Source organism: Pagrus pagrus (genome assembly GCF_965226575.1).
Source record: "Pagrus pagrus genome assembly, chromosome: 22".
In the NCBI taxonomy this organism is placed as follows: domain Eukaryota; kingdom Metazoa; phylum Chordata; class Actinopteri; order Spariformes; family Sparidae; genus Pagrus; species Pagrus pagrus.
The window spans coordinates 16,023,955-16,046,900 of record NC_140204.1 but is presented as its reverse complement, the minus strand read 5'-3'; the positions used below and the strand labels follow the sequence as shown (position 1 = coordinate 16,046,900).

The 22,946-nt window shown below is 39.9% G+C and overlaps 1 protein-coding gene across 3 annotated transcripts in view; it reads right to left on the bottom strand.

Moving 5' to 3' along the window:
* LOC311251974 (protein Dok-7-like) overlaps positions 1-22,946 on the bottom strand; it is a 34,772-nt gene that overhangs the window by 5,539 nt on the left and 6,287 nt on the right. The window contains exons 5-11 of one of the 3 annotated variants that reach the window (XM_084344707.1): positions 18,782-18,901; positions 12,903-13,001; positions 11,877-12,673; positions 9,273-9,321; positions 8,516-9,097; positions 7,577-7,665; positions 5,239-5,308 (exon numbers count right to left, since the gene is read on the bottom strand). In XM_084344707.1, coding sequence (XP_084200833.1) covers positions 5,239-5,308; positions 7,577-7,665; positions 8,516-9,097; positions 9,273-9,321; positions 11,877-12,673; positions 12,903-13,001; positions 18,782-18,901 — 1,806 coding nt within the window. The remainder of the gene's footprint in view (positions 1-5,238; positions 5,309-7,576; positions 7,666-8,515; positions 9,098-9,272; positions 9,322-11,876; positions 12,674-12,902; positions 13,002-18,781; positions 18,902-22,946) is intronic. The other 2 variants (XM_084344708.1, XM_084344709.1) reach the window with 2 other exon arrangements.

Below are 22,946 nucleotides of genomic sequence, written 5' to 3'. Positions count from 1 at the left end.
TACCAATATTTGCAACACCAACAGAGGTACACATCATTGCAAAATTTCTCTATCCTGGAATTAAGAAGAAGAAAGATAACGTAAGTACACAACAAAAAAAGGTCTAGTCGTTTTAAGACATTTATTGCAGAATACCTACATATTATATCTTTAAAATGACTGCTTTAAAGCATTTGCATTTCAATGATTGATCTAAGACCAGTCTACTTAACTGCTGCTGCACACAAGCAGTGTTTAATTCTGAACCAAGCATCTCTAAGAGTCTATGCAACTGATCAAACAGTGCAGTCAGCAGAAGAAAAAGGTCAAATCAAACTAACAGGAAATGTCGCCTCAACCCATTTCTACTGAACAGCTTTTCCTGTCAAACACAAATTATAGCCACAGTGTTGCCTTAAGTGCTCTGCCCGTGTAATTTATAGCGCTTGATAAATGGTTTACCTGTCATAAACCTAAAAGCACCCCCGATAAAGAGGTGCACAGTCGAGTTCAGTGCCGACTCGTTCAATGCTGTTCAGCTCAACGTCTCATTGCTACAGTTTCAGAACAACAGCATAAAATATGTGCATATTTCAGCTCTGCGACACGAACCGTCCGATGCTTTTATTAATGCCTGTACACACAATGTCAGCAAAGATAGCTACAACCTTCAGAAACAGTGGGAGAGTAGACTCAAGGATATCTGAGAAATTTGCATAACTTGAATACTTCCTGTTCTCCCCTGTGAACAGTGACGGGTGATGTAAGATATACTCCGCATCTCCTGAACAGCGATAGAAACGTTTGTTGCTGATGTTACCCCCGAGCTTGTTTAAGTCATTGTTGTCACATGACAGAGCTGAGCTCTTCCAGCAGTTAACAAGGATGGCCCGAAATGCTAAACTTTTATAGGTTTTTAAATATTCTAGCGCAGTTTAAACAGAATCCACTCTGCTTGTGTCCCTGAGCCAAAGATATTCAGTTTACTACCATACTGTATGACACAAAGAAAAGCGGCCAATCCTTTATTTTTTTGACTTTTTCATTAAATAACAGACTTAACCGAAAAATCTATTATCAAAACAGTTGCAGTTTAGTTAGTTACAAATCACTAAGCTACTTATTGTCCTAATTGTGAATGTACAAACTAGAGCCCAACCAGTAAATCAAGATTCTTACCTAAAATGTCTGATTATGTTACTGGAAAAAGAATATTGGCCAATAAACGGTCGATTTATAGTTAAACATCAATTAATAGTGACTCCTAACAAACAATGAAATGCTTTATAAACACTTATAAAGCAACTGTTTATTGTAAAGATGCAGCTGAGGTTTATTATCCCCTTTTAAATGGTTAATACTGTGTAGCTAATCTATAAACATTATTTGGATGGCCAGTATAAAGTTACAACTGATGTTATTAAACCTTGATTGTTTATAAAACAGTCAAATAACTATTAACTAAAATGCAACTATAAAGCTATAAATTTACCTTTTTTTATGATGACTACTATAAAGTGTTACCTACGGCTCACTGCAATACTATTTTTTAGATTCTTTGAAGCTTCAATGAGAATTACCTGCGAATATTCAACGCTTCATTTAGGCATCAGTTACCATGACAACATAAGAAGCTTTGCAGTATTTGGATCAGCCCTCCTGCCCATAAAGTGCTTATATAATTCATGTCAAGCGCTGTGCAACTGTGAAAACTATTAACCATTAACCAATACAACAATTCAACCGAGCACTACCACTTCATAACACAACAAACAGTGCTCATCTGCACCTGTGAAAATCAGTTGAGCTCACTTCACGTCAGTAACTGCAAGACTACTGATGCCTGAGGATTAGAGAGAATATCTAGATCACAGAAAACAGGTTGTTTAGCTACACAACAGAAGGCAGTTCATCTGAGGATATATCCTGCGAGAAACACAAACACTCATGAGGCTCTCTGAAAGATGGTTCTTACACACCTCCAGCAGTAAATAAAATGAATTAATTTAGGACATTCACTCCTGTGTCAGAATCATATCTTTAAACTATGAAATGCTGCATAAAATACTTTATTTTAGTTTCCACAGTGATGCTTTTGCTACAGCTGTGTTGTGATGAAAACATCAGGGCTGTACTTTTTCTACAGAGGCTGGGTAATACACAATGTTTGGGTGACAAAAAAGATTTCTCCTGCTATTGACTCTTCCTTAATGGCAGCAGGCAGTGGCCATTACCTGCAGCTCAGAGGCATCAACCCCAGGGGGCTCTCATACAATCAGTGAGAGGCCATTAGACGCCAGCAGAGTCTCTGTGGGTACAGCCTTTGGCAACATCTAAGAGGCCTGATACCTAATTGATCAGGCACCAAGCAGCCCCTCGCAGCACTGTGGGGTTTTATAATGGCTGCCATTACAACAGTGGGTTTGCCCACAGCTCTGAGGCTGAGGGGACGTTTCCATAAGACACTTTGTGAGGCCTCTAGGGTCGATGTTAGAGGCAATACCTGGCTGAGCTCAGTGACCCGGACTCACAGAGTCAACTGCTTCTTAGGGGAAAAACACGGGTCTAATGACAGCTGTGTCTTCAGGGTGAGAGGCCTGTTTAATCCAGTTTTCCACCCTTCACATGTGTCCATTTTGATGCTGTGGCTTAATGTCACGTCATCTAAAAGATTACCATTGAATGAACAAACCTCTTGTTAAACTTCTCTGGGAAACTGAAATACCAAAAATTTGCCGAAAGCCAAAATTTAAATCATTTCAAGACTTTGTCCTTGTCAGTTTCACCTGCCAACAAAATGGAACAAAACACGAGCAGATTCAACATCTAAAGTGCTAAACAGTGTGAATAAGTTGCTCATTGCAGACGTCTATATACACTGTAGGATTCTTTTTCCCTACGTACACTTTTATCATAAAGTTTGACATTATACATTTTTTTAGAGAAAGACATAGTGACCCATTAAAATTGCTGTTATTGCACAATGTTTTAGAGCCTTAAAGATTAGTTACCAAAAACCTGAATTCTTGCACACTAGAAAAACCTGAATAGTTTTAATATGAAGCCAAAATAAGTCAATATCACAACATTAGTTGTAACTGCTAACTCCACTGTTTTAACATGAAGTGTTACCAAACTACTATTATAACACATACAAATTTTGTATTCATTTCAGTTGCCATCGAGCCTGCATCCTCATGTAAACTTGTGCCCCTGGACTTGGCCGCCTCCAGCACGTCCCCGTCCATTAACTGCCTGCTGAGGCAGGATGATGGGAAAGATGACATGGGAGGCAAGCTGTGTGTGTGTGTGTGTGTAGGTACATGAAACATGACTGATGGGTTTGGTGCCACACTGTGACAGCTGCTGGGACTTTCTAGAGCAGGTGTGCATTAGACTGAGGGCATGTTTCTGGGTGTGGGATGCTTAAGTGGCCAAACGTCCCCTGACAACTGTCCCCTCACCTCACCATCAGGGCAGGTATCCTGTCGCGCATCACTGCACTCTCTGTTTGGTTACATATCTGTGTTTCCTCCTGACACAATTGGTTGTTATGTAACTTGAGTTTAAGGCGTTACATAAAGCACTGATGAAGAAATAAAGTCAGCCCTCCACTACACAATGAAAAGAGATCGCTGAACTGAGTCCTTTATTCTAAATTACCTTTAAATTACTGATGTGACTCACACCTGTATTTGCTTTACAGGCTCATAGTTAACCCCATTGTGTCATTCTAATGTACTATAATTGCATTTGAGCCACAGGTCTGATTCCAGTTTTCTTTTTTGATAGTATGAAGTATTATACAAACAAGCATTTACCTGCAAATTATAATGTAAGCATTTTACAAAAAAGTGAAATAAATCAAGAAAATAACACATTATTTATGATTTTGGTTTTATGGTTTGTTATGTAATGGCAATTTCACATTGTTTTTTTTAGAAATTAATCAAAAGCTGATAAAGATTTGCAAAAGACTTTCCTTTCAAAGAACTGCTCGATTTAAACTCAAGGAAATATTCAATCATCACTAATTTATTAATGAAAACTCTACCTTAGCATAGCATTAATAGGAAATAATTAACAGAAATTGTAAGAATTGCACACTGTCTCATTGTCAGATTACACAGTTCTGTCCAGGAGACAACCTGGTAAATTATTTTGGCGTTTACAGACTCATACAACAGAGGGTTATTAGTTAAAATTGTCATAATTTCATTTTATTGTTCATCATTTCCTGGTTTATTTTGAAGATTCATCCTTCAATGATTTTCCACTTCCTGTCTTTGTCATTTTCCTGCCTTTAGTACACTTCTGTGTACACCTGTGTTTCATTTGCTCCTTAGCTAATGTGTATTGAAGTCTGTGTTTTATCTTAACTATTTGTTGGTTCTTCTGTGTCCTCTTTGTTCCTACGTTGTTCTCTGTGGCTTCTGGTTTGTCTTCAGTTTTGTATTTCTCTTTTTCCTGCTTTTTGTTATTTGTATTTTGGACTTTGGATATCAGCTTACCTGCCTTTGAGTCTGCAGTTGGGACCTCACCATTTTGCAAACCTTAACAAAAAACCCCTAAACCCTTCTCTAAGTATTCTGTCTGCCACACAATGAAAAGGAATCTTTATCACTCAAACTAATCTGGAGTCACAGAACAGCGATTTCAACCCATGAAGACTTTTGGATGCAGTTGAAAGCTTTGAAGTGGACCTCGAGTCTTATATTTAAGGTGTATGCACTTTCAGTAACTGTCTTTTTTATTTACAAGCAGGTTAAAGATTATGTAAAGCAATAATGAGAATAAATTAACTTTTTAATGCGGGCAAGGAGATGTCACTTTGGCTGTATGCAGCACTGTACTGTACGTGTCATGTACAGGTAACTACTAGCAACAGTGGCCGTTCTGCCTCGTGCCAGTCTGCTATTTCAGACACTGAAGGAGCTTAATTGTGTTTATTCATTCATTTTAATTCATGCACACCGTGCAGCAGGTGACGCGTTTGTAGCTACGTTGATACAGGTGAATCACGATGACTCATCCATTTAATTCACTTTCTCTAAGTGTGTCCTTGTTATATTAAGACACCTGGATAATGCACAGCTGGAAACGTTCAGAGCACTAAGAAAAAAAAAACCCACCCAAAACCCGAAATGGTCCATTGAACAAAAAAACAACCAAGCATCCATTTGTGCAGCTACAGTCACAACAATCTGTTATGATTAACTGGCTTGGTCATCACTGGGTGTCGTGATTAGCCTCACTCACCTTCAGTCTCTTGAAGGAACCTCTGCTGACCACAGCTGCCCATTAGCTCGTACTTGCTTTTTTCTTCTCCCTGCAAGACACACAGACAGAAAGCAACTGCTGATTTACTTTATGTCCTTCAGGTATGTGACTATGACTTTCTCCTCAACAGCTCCCTGGACACTCCAGGTATTTATGGAGTGATATTCAGAATTTACTGTATTACTTGTCCTGTATTACAATGTCTGAAATGCCTCATTTCAAGAATGGGAGGGGTAACCTTGCCTTTTAGATTGCTGCCACATAATCTATGATTCCAGACAGCCACTGTAAGCACAGCTATTGTGGTGGGAAAATTGGCAGTGGAGTGCAGCCATATTGCTTTTAGTCTCACTGAGAGGCCACAGTGCTCACGAAGAGGGATTCCTTGATGGGACCCTCATCACGCTAAGAATGAATGAGGCGAGCACATGAAAGCAGATCTCTCTAATGGGCATCAGATGATTGTATTGGTGCTTTTTCCAGCAGTTGCTTACTTCATTTGATGACTGCTTGAATTGTTATGTAATAATGGTGCTCCATATCAGGGCACTCCACGGGTCAATAGTTTGCAGCCTGGAGAATGAAGGGAATCAATTTTTTATAAAGATTCCATATTATGTTGTTTATTTCTTTGAGAAATACACTTATTTGATCTCTTTTAATAAGTTGGATGAGGAGGTCGATACCACTCTCATGTCTGTGCATTAAAGGTGTAATTTGTAGAATATGGCCAGAATTAGAAAGTAGTAAACTTTTTTAGACCTTAAAGCTGATTCAGCCTCTGTAGAACAACATAAAATGGCAGTGACAACTTCTGAGGTCATATGCAACCCCACTGCTCCCTGCTTCACTTCTTTTAGCTGAACAAACACCTCTGAGATTAATGTGTCTCATCACACACCCACGTTCAAGTCTATAGAGCATAAGGTTACGCCTAAGAGACTGCACATACATTACATACAGTATGATTTTAGCCCATCACATAGACTGGGATCATCGCACAGATGGGGCTTTCAACAAGGGATACCATTTCATCATACATACTGATCTTAAACCCTGCATATTTTAATGAGTTTGCCTCCGGTTGCACACATGTAGTGAATTATTGTAAAGGTGAATTAGGCTTCTTGTGCGCTTTAGTCCACACATGTACATAGCTATTATGACTTGGGGCATCTGACGTGAGTTTGCATAATTGGTCAATGGCCAAAAATACAAAAGCGTCTCTGGACTTTTTAAAATTTAAAAATACAGTGCGAGGCTGAGGCATCGCCTTGACTTTCCTCAGGACAAAGGCCTTTCACAACATCGCCTGTTTCAGGGAGTGTTTGCTTTGTGTCTTATACAAAGCTCTGCTGTAAAAAGAGATACGCATTTATTCATTCATTAAGCCCTGAAACGTCCATGTGGTGTAGCTGCTTTTTATTGCTTTCTGCACAATTGAGGTTGTTTATATTAAGATCAAATTAAGGGGATCATAGTAGGACATTTAATTGTAAAAGTCTGTTTGCAGGCACTACATTAAAAGCAGATGTGTATTTCAGTATATGGAGTGAAACTGTAATTCTCTCGACAGTGACTTAAAATGCTACTAAAATATTCAATATAAGAGAATTTATAAAGAACAAAAATGGACATTATGAACATATTAACTAACATTTAAGTTGAGTTGACATTTTTATATCATTTGTGAAAAAAAGAAAAATGGGATGGTGTTGTATCTACAGGTATAGTATCTTAGGTTTTTATTAAGAAAGGGACTGGTAATATGAGTTTTATTCTTCCTGCTCCTGTTTGGTTCATGGAACGAGTATAAGTATCGTGTAAAAGTCACTCAAATGAGCAAAATTAACCAAATAAGAAGGAAAATATGAACGAGGATCCCCTGTATGTGCAACCAGTCCCATTCGTTATGTGTTTTTTAAAAATATTATCCATAGCTTTCACCCTTAACATGTGGGGACTGATACAGACAGGCAGACGCGTTTCTCAAACATCATGCTTGCATTGTTTTGAAACGCAATGTACGCGTAAATCAAGTCACAGCTTGTTAAGCTTAAACTATTCGACTAGAGTAGCCAGGAAAAACTGATGCAACACATTCTGACATGATGATTTCAGATATTACTTCAGCCTCCTTTAAAACTAACCCCTATGCAGTTAATCATTACATTTCCCATCAATAGGTATTCCCACGATATCAGACATTTTCCCGCAAAAAATATTTAGCTGAACTCTGAGCACAATGAGTTACACAGTCAAAATGTGTGAGCGGTTGATATCATAAAGCGGATTAGAGAGTTTTGGATTGGCCTACCTCCGAGTTCCTCTCAGGCGCCCGACTCTCCATGATCTCATAAGCAGGATCAGCTCTGCGTCTTTCCTCTTTACTATTAAGCCTTTTGTCTGGTAGGAGAGAAAAATATAGTGTGTTTTAAAAATAAGAAACTAAACTGCATTTTTAATTTATTTTTTTTGCCAGGGAGGAAAATAATCCCACACTGTGCCTTTTTAATCCACTTTGTGAATCAAAGCAGACAAGGTGCTGTTTTGGGAATAAATGCAAGATTTCCTGCAGATCCAGTGACGGGAACAAATAACAGCGGATCATCTCACTATATCACAAACTATTAACTCACATGGGGAAAGAAGAGCAGTACTAATCACACCCTGCATGCTGGTTAAAAGTCTTCACATGCAGCAGACAGTTAAGTGTCATTTAATTAAAATCTCAACACTGTTATCACCGATACCTTCAGTTTCTCAATGTAGAAAGGTTTTATTTTGGAGCCTGACCGATACATCAGCATTTACAATATTATAGCCCGACTAGTAGAGGATTTTTAAAGGTAGATAAATGTCTGAGAATTAAAAAGAGATAGATAGATCTGCCCAATTGTCATTTTTTTTGTTTGGTAAACTTTTCTGATAAGGATTCCTTCAATTTTGTTTTCTTTTGTCTCTATTAGAGCCTGAAAATCCATTTTGATTTTATAACTCTCACAGTAATCCCCCTCTACTCTTCACAGCACTCAAAAAGTTTAGTTGTAAAAGCAATACAACAAAAGAAAACATCACAAAGTGCAGAGAGAAAACAAGGGAGTTGATTAAAAAAAACAGAAGCCAGGAGGAAAGTGTGTTTTTATTGATGATAAAGAGAACAACAGCACAGAAACAAAAAGAAGATCAATTTCAAAGCACTGAGGAGGAAAAGGACACCAGAGGAATTGCAGAAGCTTTGAAGAGGGCCTCTTACCTTCGCTGGTCGCCGTCCGACCATTCATCTCTTCATGCTGACAGTGGCCGTCCACATGCTGTGATCCATCACTGCGAGCTTGATGGAGCAGCTCCTCATTAGCAGCAACTTCGTGTTCTCTGCTTCTCTCCAAGGGCAGCGCGGTTGGAAAGGTTCTTAAGGTGGAAATGTTCCTGTTGCGGTACATTTCAGGAGGTGTGATCCGTGGCGGTGGGTGGCAGCGCTCTCCCTGACACTTGAAACAGTTTTCATAAATGACAGCTCTTCTGTCTTGTTGTGAATCTTGTGTCGGTGGCGCACAGGTTGGTGCAGATTTGAGCTCATTTCCAAATCTTGGCCTCATTGACTCATACAAGTTCAGTCTGTTAGCCTTCGCCTCTGGCTGCCTGTCTGCACTTGGAAAGCCTAACAGATCAGCTAAGAGACTGGCTAATTTCTCTCTTCCTTTCTTTGGTAGCGGTGAATCCTCGCTCGTCCTCACAGAGCCAGGCGAGGCACAGGATTTCTCCAGAATTTCCTTCACTGCAATATAATATTCACTGGCGCTGGGTGTGCGTGGTGATTTGTCAACGCTTTGATCTGCTGGATTGAAAATATGATGTTCGGGAGGCAAAGGCACCCTTCAACGCTGTTCTGAATCAGCTCAGTCAGCTCTGGCTTCTCCAGCAAACGGTGAATGCTTTTTCTCAAACATGCATCAACTCTGTTCAAAGATGCAGGAATCAACGCATGCAGTACTTCAAGTGATTACACTTACCTGGTATGGCAGGTATCACTGAGCCACTTGCAGGGATGTACGGTGTCCCCTGTGAGACAAAACAGAAACAAAAAGCATAATTAACATTTTTAATGCGCACTGGCTTAATTAGACGGTAGTTATGTGATCTATAGTGCCCTACAAGGACAAAATGCAGTACATACATATCTGGTCAAAATTGAGAATCTCACTTTTAGACGTCTGTTTTGAATTCTAAGAATTATTATGCCGACAGAACGTGTCATTTTCCAAAGAAAAAATAAAAAGATGTCAAATTTGAAAAGGACACCTGCTTGCTGCAATCGAAAATGTATTTTAAAGTATTTTCATAAAGGCTAAAGGGAACACGTCACCCTGTGCAGCAGCACGGTTCATTTTTAGTAGTTTTTGGACAACAATGGAGCTTTAGTGGCTCAAAGAATGAGATACAACAGCTATTGGCTACACAGATAAAACTTGTTAAATCAATTCTTTGTTGTTTCTGGCCTTCTTTTGTAGGATGTGTTGACGGTTATACAATATGATATACAATATCACCAGCCTTCTCCTTTTGAAAGCTCACCACAGTGGACTGTTAAGTTTCTGTGAGGTGTCAAGGCTGTGAATGTCACGTCCATAGCTGTCAGATGACTACATCCATCACAGAGCGCACGCTCCATACTTGTTCTTGTAGTTTTATTATCCACACTCCCCCCTCAGTACATTTTACAGTACAATTAATTCTGATAAATGATCATAATTAATATAAATAATGTCAAAAGTGTGAAATTACATTTGTTGTATGATTCAAGTTATGGTTTATTGTTTTCTTTTGAACTAGCCCTTTAACTGTGAGCCAATAAACACTACAGGGGTGGATTGTGTTGCTCACGCTGAGGGTGAGAAATGCCCTCCCACACTGCTCATGTCTGATCCACCAGCTTCTGGACAATAACTCTCATGTTTAATTTAGTTCTCTGAGGAGCGACTGAAGAGAAACAAAGAGAAACACAATATTTTATTCAGATAATCAAATGCAACGTGCATTCTTGAATAAATGCACTACCAGCAGGTGGAGCTATATGTTTAGTGTATTCAATAAAAGTGACCTTCACGGACAAAGAAGCTTTTAACGAGTTTGCACCTGGATGTTCAGATGAGAAGGAAATCTAAATCATAGCTAAGGCGCAGCCTTAAAACAGTGGAGCTCTCACACCACATAACAACATATCACAGCCAAGCAAAAAATCAAAGACTAAAAACTTTCTCCTCAAATCCAACATGTCTGTCTTTACTTCTAGCAACAACAACTAAGGGAAGCTGAAACAATACGTCAATTCATTCAGAAAATTAGCTGTCAACTATTTTAATATTCAGGTCATTTTGAAGCAAAACACCAAACATGCTTTGGTTTCACAAATGTGAATATTTACTCATTTTCTTTAGGGATTAACAAATGTTTTTTTTAAAGAGATACTGACAGGATTATTAGTAATCAAGGAGACCAATAACTGTTATTTGGAAACATCTCAAATTAGAAAAACTATCAACAGAATGTAACTTTTACCTCTTTTACACTGACAAAAAAAAACCCACTTACACCAGCTGACATCTGGCTGCTTTGCACAATGTGAATGTATACAATTAGGATTTACTCCCAGGTGAATCAACCCTGCAGCAGTAGTAGATCAGTTGATGTTGACACTGAACTACGGACTGCATCAGAGCACATTTTCATTCATTTATTTCATCGCCAGTCATACAATAAAAAAGACGAAAAACAAATTCTGATTATCTGAAAAATCTAACAGGCTTGGAATTGCTTCACACCTCATCTTCCTCAACCTCGTTATGTGAAACTCAAAACAAGTGAGTTAAATATGTAAACTAGGCCGTTGTAATATGTGATGGACATGTATAACTATCTTCAGACATTTTAGGAAGCAAAGAGAAAATAACGAATCGATAATGAAGATAGTCATCAATCCAAGAGGAATCAAATACTTAAATGGCTGTCGGCACCATCAGCATGATTGCTGAGCCAAGAAAAAAAAGCAATATCACCTAGGAGACAGCTCAAAGTTCATATTGAGAGCAACACCTCAGATATTTTTTTTTACAAAACAAAAGCTTGGAGTTTACTTTTACTTCTCATAAAAAAGGACAACACTTCCTTAAGCAAGTATCAAGTTAAGTAAGAAATAGGAGGTAGAGGTCTGCAAAGAGAAAAGCTTCAAGTGACTAACAAGGTCTAGATCTGCTGGATAAGATGACGGCGTCAACCTCGCTTGGCTGCTAAAATGCTAACTTGTTAGACAGATGGGGCCACGAGACTGTTTGCTGTTTTGACACTGAGCGTAGAGCGGCATCACCGTCACCGCCTGCACGATACCACAAAGGTCATCCTGACAGCGTGCCGCGGAACAGATGATAGAGTGATGATAAGGCCTGTTCACACAAGCTGCTACTGTATGACAGGGAGTTACACAACAGAGCACGTTCAGGAGACTATTTGTACGGGAGTTTTTTTCTAAGTTTTGATGCAAACAGATGGCTAATAAAAAAATTAAAAATAAACCAATATTTTTTGCAACAACTGACACAGAAAGATTTTTCTCTACTCACCTTAAATCCACCACAAACTGAGCAGATGGTCACGATGGTTTTGGAGACAGAGCTGCAGATGTGACAGGAGTCTGGGTGTTCACTAGAGGGCGCCACCTTGGTTTTCTTACTCTCCTCTGAGGGGCCCTGTACGTGCTCACCCCCTGACTGTCTTTCAGTAGTTTCTGAGTGACCCTCACAGGTCACGCTGCAGCTTTTATCCTCCTTTGTTGAGTCTGTTGTGAGGCCTGAAGAGGCTGGAGTGTCCTTAGTTGGGGTGGAGGGTTCATCGTCGTTGGCACCCCCACTTCCCTCCTGTAACAGATTCCTGGGGGTGTCATAGACATACCTAAGTGATGTGGGTACCTGGTACTCATGTCCAGGGGCTGTGGGGCAAGTACAAGGGCTCAGGTCTTGAGCCAAGTGGGGAGGCAAGCTGAAAACAGAGCCAAAGTCCTCCCCAGGGTTGATGTCCAGGCTGCCTGTGTAGGAGGAGAAACTTCCAGAGTAAGAGGAATGGCTGCCAGTGGCGATGCCGCTGTCAGACGAGCTCTGTCGGCCGATCTCCTGGAGCTGCCGGGGGGGCTTGGCAGCAGGTCGCGTCCCGCCTCCCTGGCTGACGGAAAGCTTCTCGATGCTCTGTAACGCCACTTTGGTACCTGCGTGGACGATGTTTTCAGGTGGGTTGGAGGCCTGTTCGCTCCAAATAGCCAGCCGGCTGCCGACGCTGCTGTCCGACTGGCTGGTGTCTGACGTGTCGGAGGAACCGGATATGCTGCGGTCGTCTCCCCCAGCGGACGGGCAGTACGAGGATGAGGCTACACAGAAAGACAACATTGATAAGACTTTCATTAATAACAAAAATTAAATAATAATTGAATCAACAGTTACGTTATTTGATGAAAACCTCTTATGCTTGTGTAAACCACAGACTTTTTTTTTAGACGTATAACAGAAAAACCCACTGACTTTAAGAGGAGGGAACCAGAAGTGCAAAAATGCCAACTCATTTTCTGGTTTCAGTAACATGGTAACATGGCTCTCTACCTGTGCTGCTCCTGTGAGACAGCATGCTCAGTCGTTTCTCCAGCTCCTGGGCCTCGTGGTTCAGCCTCTCCTCCGAACTCGTCTGACTGGCGCTGGGGTCTGTTGGAGAGAGCATCCGTCATCAAACTAATGTGTGACGACAAGGTAAGTTTAGTGAGTCCTGCTGCTGTCACTGAGACACGGGATCAGATGTGATGCAGCTGAGCGTTTTGTACGGCGGTGACACGGGCGCAGGTGTGAAAACACATCCAGAGAAACAAGAAGGGACAATTCAGCCCATGAGAGTCTCGCTCATCTTTCTGTGTCTTCATTAAAATCAAACGTCAGCCACAAGTGAAAACTAACAAACACGTTGGCAGGAGCGTTGTGTACTATTATGTGGTCTTTGTACGAACATAGATAAAGGGTCACACAGGGGAACACCTTGCAGTATTTGAGCAACACTACAGGGTTTATTAATAGCGCTGCCACATGGCTCTGTTGGTACGCACTCTGCTGCTGGTGGCTAAAGATTCTTGGTGCTGTTCAAGGATCTAATGTACCTTGGACCGTCCAAGGTCAGCTCTGACACTGGATCGATTTTATTTTTCTTTATCCATTAGCGCCTGCAACAGCAATGTGGTAAAGTATCACTTACAGTGTCCTAAATTAAAAAAAGAAAGACTTGGTCAAACTCTTATAGTTACATGTTGATTATATGAATTTCCCTTTTAAATCCTGCCTCGTCACCTGGAAGACAAAAAACTGTAGGTGCTGGTGGTATTTACCCTGATGCACATCATACATCTTTAAAGACGCACATATTCCCAGCTGAAAATGTGGCTATGCAATAATGCACCTGAAGAATCCAAATAGATGAACTTGCTGAACTACCTCCTGCAGTCTGTAGACAAACAGAGCTGCAACAATTACAATGTACTTCATTAATTAATTAGACGATTGACAAATAATGGCCAATTATTAATCGTTTCAATCATTGTTCAAGCTAAAATGTGAGGATTTCCTGCTTTTCATTGTCATTTATAATTGTAAATGAAAAGACTTGCAATGAAAAGAAGCAATTTAAAGACGGCGAGAAGAGATTGATTGAAATAATCCTTACTTGCAGCTCTAATGACAAAGAGCTGAGATTTCAAATATTTTCACAAACATTGAACTTTTTTATTCCGTTTGACATTTATGTTAATTATGAACTATTTTCCGTCCTTGAATATCTCGAACCAGAAGACAAAAGCTCTTTGTCCGTCTGTTATGTGAAAAGACACACATCATACAAACATGAGGAGGCAAAGATTTCTCCCTTCCCCTAGTGCAGAAAAATAGGTGCGCAGCAAAACAAAGAATCCAAACAGATAGAGCGTCACATTTTCAGGAAATGTATTCTGCCCACTGCTGACTAGTTTAGAGGTCAAATCACCATCAGAACCAGATAGAATCGAACTAAGATTTGAAATGTTTGTACAAAATGATTAAAAACAAAATGAATGATAGATTAACAGTCAAACTTCCACTACAGGTGAACATTCAGAGATTTTGGGCAATACGTTTTGGTTTTTATCTTTGTTCAGGTATGTTGTTCTGGACATGAACACTTAACTTCTGTTCTGAAAGTGCCTGAGAATGTGTGCATTTTAATTAGTGTACTGTGGTTTAACACAAAAAATAACTGTCTTAATGTATGTAATCAACTGGGGAAGTTTCATGGTGGTATTTATCAGTTAAAAATGTGAGCCTGCTCACCTGGACTGCTCCTCTTAATACTGGTAAAATCTAGCCAAAACATCCTCATTAAAATACTTGTTCTCAAGTTCTCATCATGACCAGATGTTTTCGTCATGATGAAAACATGTCTCCTTAATATGACAAAGATGTGAAGTTTTCTTCAAAAGATGGCAGTTCTGCTCTGCTGTAGTATCTTTACAAATTAAAGGCTGTTTGTGAACCAGCACCATTGTGAAAACAACACAAACGGATATTTCACGTGGCTCGTCATGGCTGCATCCAAATATTAAAAAGTAATACAGCCTCTGCCAACACTTACAAGCTGTGAAAAAGTGAAATTAAAATTTACCACAGCATCTCCACTACCTGCTGCTGTTTGATTATCGGCTGATAGAGATTCACATCATACATGCCTCCTCATGTGCCATCTGCACTCCGCTAAGTCGCATATGTAACAAGCGGCACGGCAGCACGACCAAATGGAGCGCAGCCAGACAGATCAAAACAGGGAGCGTCTTGGGTAATATCTGCTTGACTAACAGGTGTCACAGCCTGTCACACGCTGTATTTTTGTGGTTTGCTCATCCCAGCTAAGCTGCACTAACGCCTCCTCCTCTTTAGAGAGTCACAGAAGCCAGAAAATCCTACATTTGAAGAGAAAACAGGCTTTGAAAATGTGTCCTTGTTACATTTTTCTCATATCTACAGTTATGAGATACGGAATCGAAACTAAACAAACTCACTTAAACAGCACTTGTGGCATTACAACAAAAAAATGCTATACACAATTAGGGGAAAATATTATTCATTATAATATTTAAGAATTGGCCATTTGTTGACATATCACCAGAGAGCTAGATGCTGCTAACATTGGCTGCCGTTAGCTAGTTAGTTAAGTTAGCCGTTTAGCTACTGTTTCAGATTGGGAGCTCAGAGTGGTATTACAAAGGGTAGGCTAGGGCTAGCTGGTTAGCATGCTTACTTCAGTAGACATCTCTGCAACACCATATATAGACGTCTTTGACATTACATCAAAACTGTTTTTTCTTCACATTCTATTGATAATTTTAGTTATTTTCTGAATGTTTCAAACCAAAGTTTTTACATATTGAAGCCCGAACAACCAGCAGCAAGTTAGCTTAACATAAAGACTGGAAACAGGAGGAGACAAAAGACACAAAACCAGACAAACACGTTAAAATCTTGTTTGTTTACTCCCACTACAGTGATTTTTCATACACATATAAAGCTAGGTAAGTCTAACTAGTTGTTCGGCTGAATGTTTTTACTTTATCTTGAACCAGCCATTGAAATCTTCATTCTCAACACACTACAGACGACAGCCTGATCACCTGCTATATCTGTAATTTTTTCTAGTTCTAGTAACATTCATATAGAATGCCCCTCAAGTGTATCCTGGAGGCTAAACAGACAGACAGCCATACAGCGAAAGGCAGAGAGAGAGGTGGAAACAGTACGGCACGCAAGGGTGACATACGGATAACTGACCCTGCGGACAAAACAGCGATTAATCAATCGAGGCAGTAGAGGCAGAGAAATTTAGTGACAGGGACACAGACAAGAACTGAGAGGTGAAACACAAGTGAGCACGAGAGACACAATTAAATGCTGCAGATAGGAATAAGAGGGGAGGGGGAGGGGGAGCGAGTATGAAATGAAGGGGGGAGGCGGCACTGGAATCCTGTGGATGAAGTTACATACATGCTCGGAGTGATTAGGAGGCTTTGGCTGCTCTACTTGTGTGAACTGTGACTTTGACCCCTTGCTCTCCCTCCGACATCCTCCCTGCTATTTATTCTACTACGCACCACAATAATAGGAGTATGAGCTCAACCTGTGATTGGGCGGCGAGATGTGTGAAATCCAGAATATCCACAAGCCCCCACAGCTGCCCGCTCCACATTTCCTGTTAAGTTATGTACTAGGTGAGAAAATTTTTTTCAAACTGATAGTGTGGAAAATTGTAAGTGTTAAAGTGAGCAGATAATGTTTAACAGCTTGTAAGAGAGAACATTTCTACTATTTCTATTTTTTCGACAGTATATGGTCGATAGAGACAGTGTGAAGATACCTAAGTAGGAAAGTTAAAGTTAAGAGTTTATTTTAAATGTAAACCTGCAATTACTGAATTTTATGGCCACTTTGGGTCAACAGATCCAAGATTGTATACACAACATTGACATATTTTTCTCCTTTCGCAAAATAAACATTTATATGGAGTCATGTGTCCACCTAGTGAACATAATCTTTTTAACTCCGTTTTTGGTCTCCACCAGCTTCTGAGGGGAATATCTGGCTCTTCAGCTGCTAAATGCTCGACTATGTTAACAAGCTAGTGGCTAACTTTGCCTTTCTGTTGTTTGGAGCTGGGCAGATAGCATACGGCGGGTTTATCAGAGCTTTTTCACTGAAAACAAACAGCTTAATGCAGCCAAAAACAAATCATAACAATTAAGTTGCAGACCGGAAAATCAAAACGACGAGACGAAAGACGCTAAAACTGCAGAGTTGGGCAATAACTCTGGGTATTTCACTCTGCCATCGATTCGCTTACATAAAGGACATCAGCTGCAGTTGGAAACCAATATTATAAGACCTCCTGCAACATTATTTTGTAGAGAAATGTCCCCTAAATTAAGCTGATTGATGGCTCTGTGAATTCAGATGCATTTTGATTGGCTGTCAGTGTTTCTATCATTCATCTCATCGCTCTGAAAGTGATCTCAATGATATCGTCCCCCTCTGTCATTGTCATTACACTTGAGTTAAAACAATTTTTAAAACCTTGTACTTAAAGTTGTTGTTATAGTTATCATTCTTGGTGTGGATGGTCCTTTAGTATAAAAACATTGATTACAGCAGCTTTAAATTTGTGAGCTGGATAATCTGAAAGTTGTGGAGAAACAACCTTAAACAACTATTGTTTTCGTTATTCATTTCAGCAGAAAATTGTGAAACATGCCAAAAAAAGTTTCCCAGAGACCACACTGACATCTGTAAATTGCTTGTCACAGTCCAAATGCAACTATTATAAGCTTCCTATCGCATAAGACAAAAAAAAAAAAAAAAAAAAAGCAGCAAATATTCACAGCTGAGAAGCTGGAACCAGATAAAGTTTGGCATTTTTCTTGGCAAATTAAAAATCATTAATCACTACAGTTCTGCACTGAAAATATGTAAACAAAGCTGATATTTCACAAGCAAGTTAAGCAGTGGAAAATAAACTTTTTTAGCACAGAGACTGTCAAGTTTTCACAATGTGTGGCACAAGAGAAGCAGAGGAGAAGAGCTGAGGGTGGACACGCCAGAGTTCAGTGCTCATTAAACAGACAAGCCTACAGAGGAAGTACGGCAATATTTCACCCTATTAAATCTTTAGAAAACTTATAAAACTTCCTTTATTAAATATCCACAGATGAAGATTATGGTGTTTACGTTTCAGTTCCATCATTTCTCCAGTGTGCTGGACACCTATGACAGATTGAAATCTTGCCAGACAACCCTGTTGTAATAATACTAAAAATATCTAATGGCTATTTGGATCCTGTCCATCCCCCAGCTAGCTCAACAGTAGCACTTCACCCTCAACTATACATAGACTACAACTGAATTTGCTGCCATAATCACAGTAAGTACAGAAGTTATTCTCTTACCCATGTTAAGTTGACCCTAAGCTTTACATTCACCACAGTACACTTAAGTCAGGGGTTTGGGCGTTTGACTAAAATTATAAATTGCTTCAAAGGATTATCCAATTATGTTAAAAAAAACTGCTGTCAGTCATAATTTAGTCACATCAAAGTACATCCATTCACAGAGGAATCCTCTGACTCATTCTGCCAAAAATGGCTGGATTCCAGGAAGGCAGTGCACCTAACTGCTATGATAAATCCCTGGAGGCACAGGAGGGGAGCCAAGCAGGGTTTGCTACAATCTAAATGGCCAGTGTTGACTCAAGTGTTTGCCCACACCCCTTGGCAACAGCTCGGTTAGTAATTATCCAAATAAGGATCGCATAGAGATTCATCTGCTTTCTCTAAATAATAGTCTGTGCCTCTAAACCGTCCCTCTCTTAACGTGTAGTCGGTTTTCTAGTCCTTTCCAGCTAAGCAGCTTTAAACACCTCTGGCACTGACCTGGCAAAACTGGCCGCAGTCCAAAAGGGCCTCTGGTGGGGGAGATGCCTCTGACGATGCAGTCGAACAGAAAGCTGATCTGCTCGCTCTCAGCAGATGCGAGCAGAAAAACACCGGCCCCTGTAGAAAAGCAGACTTTGTTAGTGTTACGTTATTTTTTTGCTGCATTGAAATATCCACTAAAGGGCTAAACAGACCACTTTACCAGAACTTTACTCTGCAAGAAGGTAGAATTAAATTAGTAAGATTTAAACCTGGTAGGAATGAATTATTTTCATTCTGAAGTAATTGATTCTTCATCTAGTCTATAAATGTGTAAAGACTAAATAAAAAAAAATAGGGTTAGACACTCCATCCGGTAGTCAAGGACTTTATGAACCAAGACCAAGCACTAAGTTCTAACTTTTAGCACTTGAGCACACATTTGCTCCAAAAAAGAAAAAAAGTGGTCCTGGTCGTGGCTGCTCGTATTGATTTAATATTAAGTCACAAGTAATCTAATTTCCTCTTTACTGCTCCCAGTTTGTCTTTCACATCAATCTAGAACGTCATCAGAGAAGATACAATAATGTGAAGGTTAAAGGTGCTGCTCCACAGAGGTCTCTCGACCTCCCTTTGACGATACAAATGGCTCTCCATTACAAGGTGTCACTATAAAGGGTCGTGGTGTCGCCCTGTCCCTGAAACCACCCATGTCAAGGAAGACCTCAATAACATTCCCAACACTTCCCTGGCTGTGATCAGGGTCAAAGGTCAGCAGCAAAATGTCTGCAGTGGGGATGTATGGCCTGCTTAGTGTGGTCATGATATGGATCCGATTAGGAAGGATCTCATTTTATTATCTCCTCTAGCACTGAAACTACTCTGGTTAGACTCAAGGTTTAATTACTTCAAATATTGAGGAAACACACGTACTCAGGTGTGCTGCCAAAAGCTAGAGTTAAAAAAAAACAAAAAACACTAAGCAAAACAAAGAACAGGTGGCGGGGCCTGTTTAGTTTACAACCCGATAAAGATTCTGTGTAGGAACAAAAACAAGTGGCCCCTTCCGCTCTCTCCTCTGAAAAAGTGATAAAACACAGCATCCATATAAAGCAACAGAACTTATTAAGTCGTAGTCAGTACGTGGGAAGTGTAAATTAATTTGAACTTTCACTCAGAGCAATTCATTCTTATGGCAGCAGTGTCATCCAACAGGCAGACATTAAAGTTTATTTTTGATCCACTAATATATACAAGTAAGACAAAATCAAAGAGGCCTAGTGCCGGCTTCCTCCAGAGGTACAAACATTCACCGTGTCCAACAAATGAATCTCTTCCTTAAAGGAAGTATTTCACTGCTGGAATGATGGTCTCTTCATTAAACTGTCTATACAGAAGAAAGATATTTTTAAATTAGTGCGACATGACAGGCCGTGCTTTGTTTTCGCTATTCTGCTAAACTTTCTCATATTACCGCTAAACAGTCCACTAACATATATTTCTAAAAACATTTGGGGCACACATAGGCAATGCAGTAACAGAATCTTGAGTCACATTTAATCAGCACTGCATAATTTGACAGTTTGACGGGTGTTAAAAAAAAACTCCTTAAAGCTGTGATGAACCGCAGAGCTGGGTGTTCAGGTTCGTCACCACAAAAAAGACACTTCACATTACACATGTAGGTATCTGATCCATCGTCAACACAAAAATATGGACTTAAAATCCTATTTGTGCTGTTTGAGGAGATCTGTCACTTGAAATCTACAAGCAGTACATCAAGTAGAGCTGCAACTAGCAATTATTTTAAATATGTTCACTATTTTTCAAGGAATAGACTATAACACCTGGCAATCGGTTCACATCAGCCACGACACCCGTCAACATGCTCACGCTCCAACCCACTACAACTCAGGAGTCATTACTTCATTATTACACAAGCACTCAAACTTGGCCTTTATTTTGATCTCAACTACACCTGTAAGGTTTCCTGACTCCATCTTTCACGGTTGGGATGCTATCGCTGGGACAAAATCTGTCCACAGACAGACATATAAACACCTGCCAAAGTGCTCTAAACTGCTGTGTCACAACTTTTAATTATTTGTGTAGTGTTTAAAATGTCAGAAAGTAGTGAAATACTCTCATCGTATTTCCCCAGAGCCCAAAATCATGTCTTTACATTGCTTGTTTTGTTTACCCAGTGCAGAACTAAAAGATTTTCATTTTAAGATGACGTAAAACAAAGAAAAGCATCAAATACCAGGAAGTGTTTGGCAGTTTTACTTAATAAATTACTAATATGATTAAAAGAGACGTATTATGCTAATTTTCAGGTTCATCATTTTATTTTGGGTTACTACTACAATATGTTTAGATGTTTTAATGCCACAAACCACATCAGTTTTCTCATACACTCACCTGTCTCTTTAGGGCTGGTTCATTTCAGCTGAGACTTTGTTTGTTTTTATTACATTTTTTTTTATTTTCTAACTCTTTGAGTGTTTTGTTTGTGATGCCTGTGTGACTTGACTGCTGCAATGCTGTAATTTCCCACTGGGATAAATAAAGCATTGATTCAACTGATTTGTTATACACAGTGCATATAGTAAATGTTGAAAGGAGCTGTTAAACACTTTTCTTCTCCATCACACTTTGGCTACTTGGCTCACATTCCCTACTGAAGAACCACAAACCTTGAGGATAAACGATTAAGCAGGACGTGAACAAAAGGTCGGACGAATGTAGCTCACAGTTCTACAGCTGCCTCAACCAGAAGTGAGAGGACCAACACCGTTACACCACGTCTCCCTGTGCCGTGGATAAACTGTGCTGAGAGATTACATGTCACAGGAATGCACGCCCTTCAACACACAAACAAACACTCAGACATGCTTCATCTTCACACACATTTCCCTTTTCCTTTTTGTGAATTTACATTTAGCTCATGTCTGACTGTTTTGATATTACGTGAGAGCCACTGCTGAAGATTTAATGGAGCTAAATAAATCACACATCACATTCACAAGTGTCATGTTTCCAGCGAGGTCGTCCACAACGCTCTCGTGTCTCTGTCTCCTCCAGGTGTTGACACGCAATCTTCTCTGCTTTAATGGTTTCATGTCTAAGCGAATACATAAACTGTGGTGTAGCTTATCAAAGGGACACACACAGCTTAAGACGGTTAGGACTGAGCACTGGACGAGCTCTTGTTTCTCAAAAACAACTTGCCTGGAGTGACGCATTAAGTTGAATATTAGGCGCAGCAGGGGTGATCCTGCACAGACTGAATAATTTCCCTCCAACGGTTTCCTGTTGTCATGAAGCAGCTGTTTTTTTGTTGTTTTTCTTTTGAGAACCAGAAAAAAATAGTTTACAGCCATTAACATCATACGCTCGCCATTACTCATCTGGATAGATCAAAATTACCAAATAAAAGCCTGCTATTTCAGTTGTATTGCTAATATTTGGATTTGATTACACCCAGACACATTACACATAACCACTGCACCCATATGTGATTGTTAAACATCTGACTCCAACACCACAGGCATGAATGTGCTGCTGCAGTCTTTCCACAACATTTTGAAAGCAGGGATTTGCTCCCACTCAGCCACGAGCATCGTCATGGTCGGACACTAACTGTTGGGCAATAAGGCTCAGCCTGTTTGGTGGTGGATGGGGTCAAGTTCCTCCACACCAAACTCTGCAACCACATGTCTTTAAGGACCTGGTGTATGCAGTGCTACTGTCATAATGATACACAAATATGTGGATTTATACGATCTGATATGTTTGTGTTGTTCCTGGAACATCATAATGAATGTTGCTCCAGGGCCGCCATTGAAACTGACCAATCACGTTTCTGTAATGTCATAGCTTAGCGACTTGGGGAAAAAGACTGGAAAAATACACACGAAAAGTTTTATTTAAACCCAAACCATGTTTTCCTAAACCTAACCAAGTATTTGTGTTGCCTAAACCTGAATATCTACGTTCCCTAAACCAGAAATCAGAAAACTGAAAACAAATGGAAAAGAACGCGTGTAAAAACAAGTGTACAGTAAATCATATGTTCCAAATGAGATACAAACCCCAGTCTACTGAGCAAGAGTCCTGTACACAACCCACTCAGCCACAACAGCTTCCTACAAATGATGGTCTTGGAACAACATTGATTATG